Source organism: Neomonachus schauinslandi, chromosome 5 (genome assembly GCF_002201575.2).
Source record: "Neomonachus schauinslandi chromosome 5, ASM220157v2, whole genome shotgun sequence".
NCBI lineage: Eukaryota > Metazoa > Chordata > Mammalia > Carnivora > Phocidae > Neomonachus > Neomonachus schauinslandi.
Window position 1 is genome coordinate 143,283,604 of NC_058407.1, and position 12,418 is coordinate 143,296,021.

A 12,418-nucleotide genomic window follows, 5' to 3' on the forward strand; every position below is an offset into this window, starting at 1 on the left:
TTTTTTTTTTTTTAAAGATTTATGCCTGTGTGTGTGTGTGTGTGTGTGTGAGAGAGAGAGAGAGAGAGAGAGAGAGGGAGCTTTCTGCTTGATGTGTCTAACTGAGCTGGTCTTAGAACCAGCAGGTTAATGGTGTAATTTTGCATTTTCTTCTTTGTCTCAATGCCCCTGGGGGCATGATACAGCTTAGCTCTTTTCAGTCAGGCACTGGAGGCTTTCTCTGAATATGCGCAATTTCTTGCCAGAGAAGTAGAACAGACCACGCTACAAAACTAAAGTAAAACAGTCAGCAAGATGGAAAACTGCAGGAGACCAAGAAGGGAGGCTTTCTTCCAGGAGTCCGTGTTGGGGGTGGGGGTCCCCTCTGGGAGTGGCTGCTTTTCTTGGCTGTGTGGACAGATACAATCACTGGTTTATTAGGGCCGAACAGTTCCTGTGCATGTCTTCATTGGAAGGACTGTGTTTAGGCCAGAAGGGGTTTTGCGGGGCAAGAAATGGACGGGGGGCAAATCAATTCCAGAACCAAAAGGGGAAACGATAATTCAAGAACTTTGACTATTAAAGCTGGGGAAACACACACACACGTACACAGGAAGAATACTTCATTATTTTAAAGTCCACCTTGACAGCTCTGAAAGCAGGTACTTTGTCCTCTCACTAAAAGGCAGTTACATTGAAAAGAACATCCCCACTTCGCACTCTGCCACGTAAAGACTATTTCTCAGTTGAAATGTGGTTTGCATTAGATTTGGGGCCAAAATATTTTGCAAATCTGATGGGCTGCCACCCTTTGTTCTCGTATTACTTTCCAAAAATGACTTTATTAAACCACTTGGGGCAATGAATTGGGAGAAGGGAGATGTCTGGGGGTTGTGGGCGGGGTGGGGGGGTGGCTCTCATTTTCTCTCTGACTGTCTCCTGAGCCCACCTCGGAGAGAAAATTAAAGGTGCCAGGTATTTCAATGACTGAAGCAATCCTCCAGTGTTTGAAGACTGCCTCTCTGAATGTCTGCAAGCAGTCGTGTCGGCACACTATGCTAATAGTCAGATTACAGTGTTTGTCTTAAAATAGCAATAATATCCTGGCTATTTCATGCTTCAGTAAAATATTTAAATTGAAATGGCATTTTTTTTTTCCTTTGGTGACTCAAACTTGGTTGCATTTTAATAATCCTCTTGCTCTCAGTAACTAGAGTCCAAGCCACCCATTGGGGTATCTCGGGTAATGATGGGGTCCCACATCATCTTGCTGTTGTTGAGTTGCTGCTCTGATTGAGGCTTGTGGTATGAGGACAGGGAAGTTTCCTCTACATTCCTAATAACTGTTCTCTATTTCAAGTCTCCATCCAGTTCCACAGCAGCAAGCGTGGACAGAAAACCTAAGGTCTTGGCTTTTTTCAAAAAACTATTTTGTGTATTTATCAGCAACCCAGGAAAGTCCGGGCACTGAACATCTGATGTTAGGTTTGCACATCTCTTGCAGCACTTGCTGGATGATGTGGGGGTTCTGTGCAAAGCCGAATCACCCTCCCCACCACCTCAGGACACCCACAAGCACCCTGACTCAGTAGATACCAGAATCTTTGTGATCATCCCATTTATTTAGGGAAAGGTGGGGGCTTGGCATTGGAGTAGAAGAAAGAAGGCAGCTTCTACAAAATGAGGGACTATCTAGCCAGAATGCTCCAAATAATTTTCATCTGTCACTGTCACCTACGTGTAGTTGGCCTTGGCTTTCAACCTGTTCACGTGCCCAAGATCTGCCTTGACCTGGAGTACCAAAGGTGCCCCTAATGCGAATGTATTTTTCCAGAAAACACACTTCAGCCAAGCTAAGAATCCAGGAACACCACTAGGGAGGAAACAAAGACATCTCTGAAGCCATTTGAAGGTAAAAAAGAATTCTGTAGGAAGTACAATGATCTTAATTAAATATTAGCCGTAATTAGCCCAAAGTGCAAATGTTGGGAATATTAATAGGGTCTCTCTGGAACAGCTGTCAGTGTTAATAAGTAACTGTGGGGGGTCCCACTAACATCTGTTTGAGGACTTCAGAGCAGGAGTGCCGTCCAGAGCCTCATGGACTTGAACGCTACCTGTGGGCTCCTTGGTGACCATGGACACACTCCCTAGAGCTTGGTGCCCTGGGTTTGCCAGAATGGCACAAGGTTTGGATGGTTTGTCCCCAGTTGGCCCTTGCCTTTCCTAGGACAGCCTCAGAACCTTGTAACGCTAGACCCTGGGCTTGAGATGGCACAAATTTTCTAGGCTGTGGCTTTAACATGCACCAGAGGCTCGTCTGGCAAATGGAACACTGGTATTTCTGTATCAAGTACGCCAGCACTGACTCCCCATAGGGTGTAACACACCACCAGGTGGGTAGCAGGTCCTGAGGCCATGGTGTATGTATGACCGAGAGAGGTTCGTTTATTTCAAAACGGGCACAAACCTTTCCACCAGGTGATAGTCTTTCAAGATCAGAGACACCTGGGCATCCATTTGGCTCCTGGCTTCCCTAAGAGCTACTTGTTGCTGTGACGATCATTTCCTAGTTCTGGACTGCAGTCTCCTTCACAGCAAAGGAACATGGGATGAAAGAGGCACCGCATGCAAAGCAGGGATCCTAGGTCTTGGCGAGATTAACATTTGGGGCTAGGTAATCCTTTGCGCAATGCACTGTCCCATGCATTGTAGGGTGTTTAGCACCATCCCTGGCCTCTCCCTACTAGATGTGAGCAGCAACCCTTCCCCCTCACTGGGAACAACCAAAAGTGTCTGCACACATTGTCACATGTCCCGGGGAGCAGTCACCCTGCGTAAGAAGTACTGTCGCCAGACCCCCAGCACAATGCCTGGTACCTTCTAGGCCTGAGAAGAAAGCATCCCTCAGTGTGCCTTCTGAGTATTAGTAAGAAGAAGAGATCCCTTTCACATGAGCACAGAAGCCTGAGGTCGTCATTGATCTTCCCCTCGGCAGCCCACTGTGCTGAGTCTGAAGCCTGCGTGTGCACGTGTGTGCTTATAACGCAGAGGTACAAAGATGGAAAGCACACTCTGAAGAAGACTTCTCCATTGGGCACCATCCTCGGCACCACCCATCCACAACTCTGGCTGAGCTTTCCTCCTTGGTTTAGGGAGAATGCACCCCCCTTTCTCTGTCTTCCGCTTTTACTGCCAACTTTATTTCCTGCCCAAACTTACCATTACTTCCGCAACAGTGGCTTCTTACTTGATGTCCCCATATTTAGTGATAACTTTGCCACCTTGATTTAAAAACTTTTTCCACAAAGGGCCAATATGGTTAAATAATTTAGATTTTGTGGGTCTCTCACAACTACTCAACTCTGACATTATAGCCCGATGAGCATGGCTGTGTCTCAATAAAACTTTATTTACAAAACAACCAGTGGGCCAGATTTGTCCCATGGATCATTTGCCAACCCCTTTTCTATCCCCCCACCCCCCCACCCTATTTCCTGTTGCCAGATTAAGCTTCTCAGAGCCCAGCGTTCATTATTCGAGCATGCATTCACTTAGCAAGTACTGATAAATGCCTACTTTGCAGCTAGCATGCCATGGGACACTGGAAATTGAATGGAGAATGTGACACGGTCCCCAGCCCTGAGGACTCTCCCAGACAAATAAGCAGGCAGTGGCAGCACTAAGAATTATGTGAGATGTGGCCACAAGCTACAGTGGAGCATAAGTGGGCTCAGTGTCAAGGAAGACTTGCTAGAGGACTTGGCCTGGGACCTGAAAGGACATTCAAGACTAGCCAGGCAAGGGAGTAGGGAGGGTTTTCCAAGCAGAGGGGCAGCGAATGGGTAGACTTGATGGGTGTGGAGAGTATGGAGTGACTGTTGGCTTCCTAAGGGCAGGCCTTTCTCCTTCTGATGCAGAGAGAGCTCAGATCCCAACAGAAAGCCCTTGCAGTTTTTTTGGGAACCTGTGGGGGAGAGATCACTGTCCCTGAGACTGCTCTGCTATGTGGAAAGGCCTATGTGTCCCCATAAAAGTGTTTTCTGCTAGACGCAGAGGGGAGGAAAGCTTTTTCTTTGTGTGAGCATCTCTCTGCTGTTGCTTGTGGGATCATTTCATGCTCCCCTATGGGGCCACACCTGGAGTTTTCACTAGCCTGGCTTTCAATTCAAAGAAGCAGCAGATTGAAGGGGGGCGGGGCTGAAACAGACCTTTGGGCAGAAGTAGAATCTGGCACAACGAATTTCCCTTTGGAGGGTTCTCAAGATCCCAAACTTCTCATCAGCCAGAAAGAAGTGGCTCTGCATGGAATTTGCATACAGAGAGCTATGTTCCTTGAGCACCCCTGTAGAAGAGAAGGATGCTAGTTGCCTTATAAATGGGAGAGGATGTTTCTGTTCTTATTAGTCCAGACTCTTTTGGTTGTAAGTAACAGAAAATAAAACTATCTTACCCAAAAGGAGGCATTTACTGACTCATGTAACTGAAGCAAACAGTGGTGTTATTAACTGCAGGTAAAGCTGGATCCAAGGCTTCACGTGATATCACCGGGACTCAGTTGACCTGTTTCTCATTTTCTGGGCTCCGTTTTCCCCTGGGTTGGCTTCTGCTTTAGGTGGGTCCTTTTCAAGTGGCAGTTGTTGGCAGATCTAGGTGGCATTATTTTTACAGCTGCCAATCCCAGAGGAAGGAGAACTTCTTCCCCAAACTCCAGGAACCTTGCCTCCTTGGTGTTGCTAGAGGTGAACTCACTAACTGGCTTAGATAGATGGGCGTGAACCCATGTCCCTGTGACTGTGACCGTGGAACCCTCTGAATAGCCAGGGTCATGTGACTGTGTCTGGAGGTAAGCTGCGGCAGGGCTCAGCTCCATCTGCACTCTGTGGGCTGAGAGTGGACGTGTCCCCTAAAAGGAAACCAGGCGTTATTACGAAGCAGCAGTGATAATGTGGCTTCCCAAGGATGGTCAGGGTTAACTTTCCACGTGCAGGGATCCAACCACAGCGCAGACAGACCCTGCACAGCCCCAAACGCGAGGAAAAGACGTTAGACAGAAAGTAAGCAGTGGTTGTGCATTTCTGCTTCCAATGCACAGACATTTGGAGACATTCGTCTGGGGGAGGAAAGGGCATGATGGGAATGTTTTCACTTGTAAAATGTTTTAAACTTATCCTAAGCTTAGTTCTCTTCAAAGTGTCATCTTTAACATTCTAATTAAGGTCCCCTCTAAACAAATGCACAAGCTCTGTGCACGGCTCCGAGAATAAACTTTTTTTTTGGTTCCCTTCTCTGTCATAATGTTTTTGCTGCACTCAAGTTGCTTTAGCTGGAGAGGCTCTCGAATGTTGGTGGCGGGGACCGAGGAGATGTGAGCAATTCTGACATTTTTGCCCTGGTATCATTCTATGAGGGCTGAAGTCACATCTGATTGACCATGGACAATGGGAGAGGCAGCTCTTTGGTGTGCTTAATTGCTAAGATTCTCTCTCTCTCTCTGACTTATCTCTTTTCATGATCTCATGAGATCATGAAAAATTTGGGCCTCTGGGTTACAGTTTCTGGTGCAGTGTGCATGTGTGAGCATGCCTCTGTGTGTGTGTGTGTGTGTGTGTATAGGGTAGTAGAGTTATGAGGGTTTGGGTCGGGTAGAGAGAGATAGATGTTTCCTGAAATGGAAGCATTTGAATTCAGGGTTTTTTTTATTCTTTTGACTTGACTGTAATGATCACGCTGCATGTTTTGCCTAGATTGGAAGGGTGAATTGTTATATAATACTCTGTGCTTATAAAAAATAAGGCGGGGCGGGGGGGAGGCATTGACTAATGAGGTTAAGTCCAGCATTTTGTAAAGATACTTAAAATGGTGAACACAGTATCACAGAGTGCCATCTTTGTCCAAATTAGGTCTTGAATGTCCATTGGCTGCTTCATATTGGCGCTGGGAACATCACACACACACACACACACACACACACACACACACACACACACACACACTGTGACCATTAAAAGGACTTCCCCCATCCCATTATGTGAGCCAAGTCACATAAAACTTTGATTAAATTCAAATGCTTAGATGAATTGTCTCTGCTCTCAAGAACACACACGTTCAATTTAATCTCTCTTGGCATTTTAAGTACCAAATCAAGGCTCTGCTATCGCTGGAGACAACTATATGCTCATATGTTCCAAAATGGGAACGAAATAAGGATCTGCCAGAAAAATCTAATCGGGCAGAGCACAGAACCTCCGTCTTTGGCTATGGGGCTGGAAGGTATGGGGAAAGTGACTGCATCTTGCTGAGCCTCGATTTCTGCATCTGCGCAATGGGGTTATGTCTGTATACATGCTGAGCACTATTTCCTTATCGAGTCTGGGGAAGACGAAGTGGGATGCGTTCATCTCGGGCTCTTGGCATAGTGCTGGCCCCTGCAGAGTGTTGCGGGGAGCACTAGTCCTTGGGCCCCAGGGAAGGGGTCTGCCTGGTGCCCTCTCACGGTGTTCTCACCCTCTCTCCCCCTTTCTGATTTTTTTTAGGGTAATCAGGAAGCAGCAGCGGCCCCGGACACAATGGCTCAGCCTTACGCTTCGGCCCAGTTTGCTCCCCCTCAGAACGGCATCCCCGCGGAATACACGGCCCCTCATCCCCACCCCGCGCCAGAGTACACGGGCCAGACGACCGTCCCCGAGCACACGTTAAACCTGTACCCTCCCGCCCAGACGCACTCGGAGCAGAGCGCAGCGGACACCAGCGCGCAGACCGTGTCGGGCACCGCCACAGTAAGTCGGCGCGAGTCCTGGGTAGGCGGGTGGGTGGGGGTGACGACGCGGCGCCCGCCACCCGCCGGGGGCTACCACGGCGGAGCAGTCCCTGAGGCCGGCCCTCTCGCAGCGGCTCGCAAAGTTCCCCTGTCTAGAGGCCTCCTCTCCTATTACTTACTTAAATCAGCACATTTTTCCTTAACTGCCTTTATTCATAAAGGGAAACCTTCATCTAATTTCTGTTCCTATTGCACTGCCTTTTCTGGAATGATGTCCCCTTGGTAGAATCATACACTATGTAACTTTAACAGCTTTATGGAGATATAATTTGTATACCAGAAATTCGCCTATTTTTGGTGTACAATTCACTGATTTCTAATATATTTGCAGACTTGTGCAACCAGTGGCACGATCTAATTTTGGAATATTTCCACCACCCAGAAAGAAACCTCATGCCCCTTTGCAGCTCCTCCGCATCCCAGCCCCTGTCTTCTTCAGCTTCTTCAGCCTCCTTCAGGCCTTTGCAATTTATCTGTGTTGTTCTGTGTCTTGTGTGAGCCATAGGGCAGGGGAGGCCTGGGCTGCAAAGGGGCAGCACCAGAGAATTTTGCAGGGTCATGGGATGTTCCGTATTTTGATGGTGGCTGTTTACTTTATGCACCAAAAAAAAGTACATCTTATTGCATGTGAATGCATTCAGTGGATTAAAAACAAGCAAACAAACAAAAAAGAAACATTTTATCACCACCATAAATTAAAAAACTAGCATTGTTGGCTATTAATCAAAGATAAGCCTAAACAAAAATAATTATTAAAATTAAACACTTGTTCGTTTGTGCGTGACCTAAAATAACCGCAAGATGTATATGTTCATTTGAGAAACCTTGTTCTGTGGGATTCTTTAGAAGCCTGGGCACGCCAAGCCTCTAGGGTAGAACATTTCGTAGGTAGAAGGCAACTGTGCCTCTTTCCTGCCCCCAGACGTCTGGAAAACCAGTATTTGTGAGGAAATTTCTTGGTTTGCAGCAGGAGATTATTTTTTGGCCCTCAAAGTAACCATTTACTACTTTGCTACCTGGTACTTCATTTTGAGGTCAGATACAGAGATTTTTGAAAAATAGTATACATTCTAACATGGTCTATTGCCTGTCTCCCCTTTTTAATTGTGGTAAAATATGTGTATGACATGGAATTTACCATTTTAACTATTTTAATACATATAATTCAGTGGGATTGAGAACATTCACAGTTCAGTGCAACCATCACCATATCTAGTTCCAGAACATTTTCATCACCCCAGAAGGAAACCCCATACCCATTACAAACACACTCCCCATTCCTACAAATGTGCTTTCTGTCTGTATGGATTGGCCCATTCTAGATATTTCATAAAAACAGAATTATACAATATATGACCTTTTGGTTCTGGCTTTTTTCACTTAGTAGAATGTTTTCAGGGTTTATCCACACTGTAGCATGTATCAGTACTTTGTTCCTTTTTATGACTGAATACTATTCCACTGTATGGTTATGCCACTTGTTTGTCTATTCACTGATGAGCATTTGAGTTGTTTTCATCTTTGGGTTTTTGTGAACAGTGCTATTTCCTGTTTCTATCTGGCTGTTCAGACTTAGCAACGAATTTATTAAATGGGTTTGCTGGTCTAGCAGGTGTCTATTATCAGCTGTGTTAACTACCAGGTTGATGTTTATTTGGTTTTGGTTATTTTACGACAGTCAATGTCAGTAGGGCTTTAGAAGGTTATTTTAGGACTGAAAAAGACATGTAATAATGTTCAATCAGACATTATCTATTAAGCTTCAATATGTGCCTACTATATTAACCTGCTGTGGAAGATCCATTGTTCAGGCATATTTTTAAGCCTCTACTGTGGCTAGGACTCATACTAGGTGACGTGGCTGAACCGAGCAGAAATGATCCTTTCCCTCTTATAACTTAGTGTGAGAGTCATAGAGTGAGCATGTGTCGATCAAACACCTGTATAAACACAAACTGTGATAGGTGCTCTTAAGGAAAAGACAGGTGCCATGGAGGATTAAGAAGAACAGGGGTACTGCATGCAGATGAGTAGTCTGAGACTCTTTCTTGAAGAAGATGATATTTAAGATGAGAAGATAAGCTTTCCAGGCAGAAGGAATACCAAGGTCAAGGTCCCAAGGTTGAAAAGATCTTGACTTGTTCAAAAAACTAGAAAGAGGCCAGTATGTCCAGGGCATGTGAAGAAGGTCCAGGGGTACGGTGGGAAAGGACGAAATGGGAACAGTCACCAGGGATCATATCCCATGGGCCTGGTGGGTTTGATAAGTGGGTGGAATTCCACATTAGGAGCAATAGGAATCCATTGAAAAAGTTTAAGCCAGAAGAGTTAGAAAGGGCAATCTTAAAAGGAAGGTTAACGGCGCATACCTAAAAGGAGATCAGAATCCATTCGAAAAGTTGTGATGCTCAACATCCTTCTGTCACAAAAAGAACTCTTTAGACATCAACACAAATTTAAACAGGGTGTTGGGTGTCCACAGAGCCTCAGGCACTGCAGTGCCATGAAATGGTGAGCACACATGCTCTCTTCCCTTAGAGAGATTTTTGGTCTGCTAAAGAATATAGGATATGTGTTCTATTATGATTGTAATGTGATAAGCTCTAGAGCATGGATTTTTAAGGCTTTAATGTGTTTTGATGATGGAAGAAACACTTGCTAAGGGATGTGCCTCAACACCATGGTTGAGGGGATATACAGTTCATAATCTTCTGGTTGCTGTTAGTAACAGAAAATTCAGGAGGAAATGCATTGGCTTATACAACAAAAAGTCTCAAAGGACGGTTGACTTTAGACACAACTTGGTGGTTGGCATACATTGTGTTAAGTTCCAACAAGATCCGCCTGTGGCTCTTCTTCCTCTTGCTTACCTTTATTCTCTAGTTTTGTATGATGGTCCCTGAAAGTTCAGGCTCCTGATATCATACCAGGTTCCTAGGGAAAGACTCTTGGATTAATCCATGCAGACAAGTCCTGGGAACCACTCTCTTTCCCTGGTTTGCATTGTATTCTATCTGTTCAGTGGCTGAAGCTGAGAATGGGTGCCTCAGCCCTGGAGCCACTGAGGAGCCCCATATCCAAATATAGAGACCAAGCATGGGTCCACCAGAGTCAATGATAAGGTGCTTAGGATCTTCTTACTAACGGTATTAAACAGATAGAAACTGGTCAGAACTAAGGGTGAGCCATTTGTATGGAGAAGCTTGAACAGATACATTTGCCAAGCATCAGGAATGGAGAGAAGTACAGGCAGATCACTGAAAAACTCACAGGTGGCAAGGTTTGGAAGGCAAGGAGCTACTGACATGAATGGGGTCTCCAGACTGGAGGTTGAACCAGAAGAGTGTTGTCAGGGCTGCCTGGCAGGTGTGAACTCAGAAGACATTACTGAAGCCGGCATCACTGGAGACAGGGAGAAAGCAGTGCACTAGAGTGCTGAGGAGAGATACCAGGGGGCCAGGACTTGAGAAGTAAATGGGAATGGTTGGGGTTAGAGTGCACTACCCATCATGAGCACTTGCAGTCAAGAGAAAGAAAAGATAGCAACTGAGGAGCATGAGAGTTCAGAGGAAGCAGTTTGTACAAGAGTAGATTTCAGTTCCTATTTTATGCCAAGGAGAAGGCACCTGTGGGGGCAGGTGGAGGGACCGAGAACAGGAGGTAGGGAATGATGACTCAGGAGAGAAGGTGATCAAGGGTGTACACATACAGCAGGTAGTCTAGGAAAGGGGAGGAGATACTTTATTTTTTTACAGCTTTATTAATATATAATTGACACACAATAACCTGTGTGTATTTAGGGCATGCAATTTGATAAGTGATGACATACGTACATATGGTGTAACCAACATTTCCATCACCCCAAAGCTTTCTCCTACGTCTCTACAATCTTTCCTCCTGCCCTCTACCTCATTCCCCAGAGGGACCCACAGATCTGCTTCTTTCACTATAGCTTAGTTTTTAGTTTCTAGAAGTTTAGAACAAGAAAGTCAAACATTATGTACTCTTTTTGCCTGGCTTCTTTCACTTAGCATCATTGCTTTTAGATTCCTCTGACTTGTTAGATCTGTAGCTCACTGCTTTTCATTGCCAAGTAGCAAGCCATTGTGTGGATGCCCCACAATTTGTTGATCCATTTGCTCGTTGATGGGTATTTTGGTTGTTTTCAGCTTTGGGTCACTACAAATAAGGCTCCTATGAAATTTGGGGAACATTTCAGGTTTGAAATAGAAGAGAAATGTCTTGGTCCATTTGGGCTGCTGTAATAAAATCCCACAAACTGGCTTATAAAGATCAGAAATTTGTTGCACACAGATCTGGAGGCTGTAAGTCCAAGATCAAGGTGCCAGTGTGGTCGAGCGAGGGACCCTTCCTGGTTCATAGCTGAGCTTTCTCACTGTGTCCTCACATAGCAGAAGAGGTGAGGGAGCTCTCTGGATCTCTTTTATAAGAACACTAATCCCATTCATGAGGACTCCCCTTCATGACCTGATCACCTCCTAAAGCCTCCTAAACACCTCCTAACACCAACCCTGGGGCTTTAGGATTCCAACATGTGAGTGGGGGGGAGGCACGAACATTCAGACCACAGCAAGAAGAGTGGATGTGTGTGGAAATCGAGAAATCTCCAAGTCAGGAAATACTGTGAGGAGCTCCTTCTCTGTTGCCTTCCGGTTCTCAGGGATGAAGTCACCATCATCAGCTGACAGAGAGAAGCAGAGGAATTTGGGAGCAATAGAATGATTCCTGAATTTGGACAAACATGCTAAGAATCTGGTTCAGATGATTCCTAGGGTGTCTGAGGGGCAATGGGCGCCTCTCTGAGCTGGGAGCGTGTGAATTTGTGGAGGGTTGGTTAGCCGGCCCCTTTGTCTTCTCCAGCAACATTTGGGTAAGACACGCTGTCCCTGGGAGTTTCAAAGCAAGGGGAACCATTCTAAACTGGAGGAGGGGGTTACCTGGCCTCAGGAAGGGGCAGGAACATAAAAGAGGCCATCTTGTTTTCTACTACACATGATTCCATGCATATGCTTTTCTCTCTTGGCCAAGACAGAAGGTGTTTCTGCTGTCCATGACACACTTCTCAGTTGTACTTTACTGACCCAACCGAGCAGAACATGGTCTGTGACAAGTGGGCTTCAAAATGTCTCTGCATCCTCACGCATTTACTGAGTGTACCTTCCCTCCACTCCAGGTTCTGTGTTAACCTGAGGAAGGAATTTAACCCTGAGTGGGTCAGACCCATGTTCTCCTAATCCTGGAGTCCATGGCCCTGTATTTGCATGCCTATGTTATTCTCCACAGGGTCGTATTGTGCCTGGAGTTACCCTAACTGTCCTTGTGCACGGTTCTTAATGCCAGTCTGAGGGCACTGTCGAGGACATCATTTCTTTGAGAAACCAAGTAGTTTTGGGTATGAGAAAACATCCATCCATCTGGTAGGCTCCAAGAACATCTAATATATGCACATGATTTAACACAAAATACAAAATCTGTAAAAGGGAAACAGGATGCACCCAGAGCTCCCAACCAGAACTGAGCAAAGTACAGACAGAAAAGACCTACCAGGTCATCCCCTCCATTCCCCAAGGGCTGAGAGGAGTCCCTGCAGGACATGTT

General features: G+C 45.7%; 1 protein-coding gene across 4 annotated transcripts in view; it reads left to right on the forward strand.

Moving 5' to 3' along the window:
* RBFOX1 (RNA binding fox-1 homolog 1) overlaps positions 1–12,418 on the forward strand; it is a 332,921-nt gene that overhangs the window by 154,045 nt on the left and 166,458 nt on the right. For 2 of the 4 annotated variants that reach the window (XM_021698134.1, XM_021698135.1), the window contains exon 2: positions 6,516–6,758. In XM_021698134.1, the coding sequence (XP_021553809.1) occupies positions 6,516–6,758 (243 nt within the window). Of the gene's footprint in view, positions 1–6,515; positions 6,759–11,141; positions 11,148–12,418 lie in introns of those variants that run through there. The other 2 variants (XM_044915066.1, XM_021698136.1) reach the window with 2 other exon arrangements.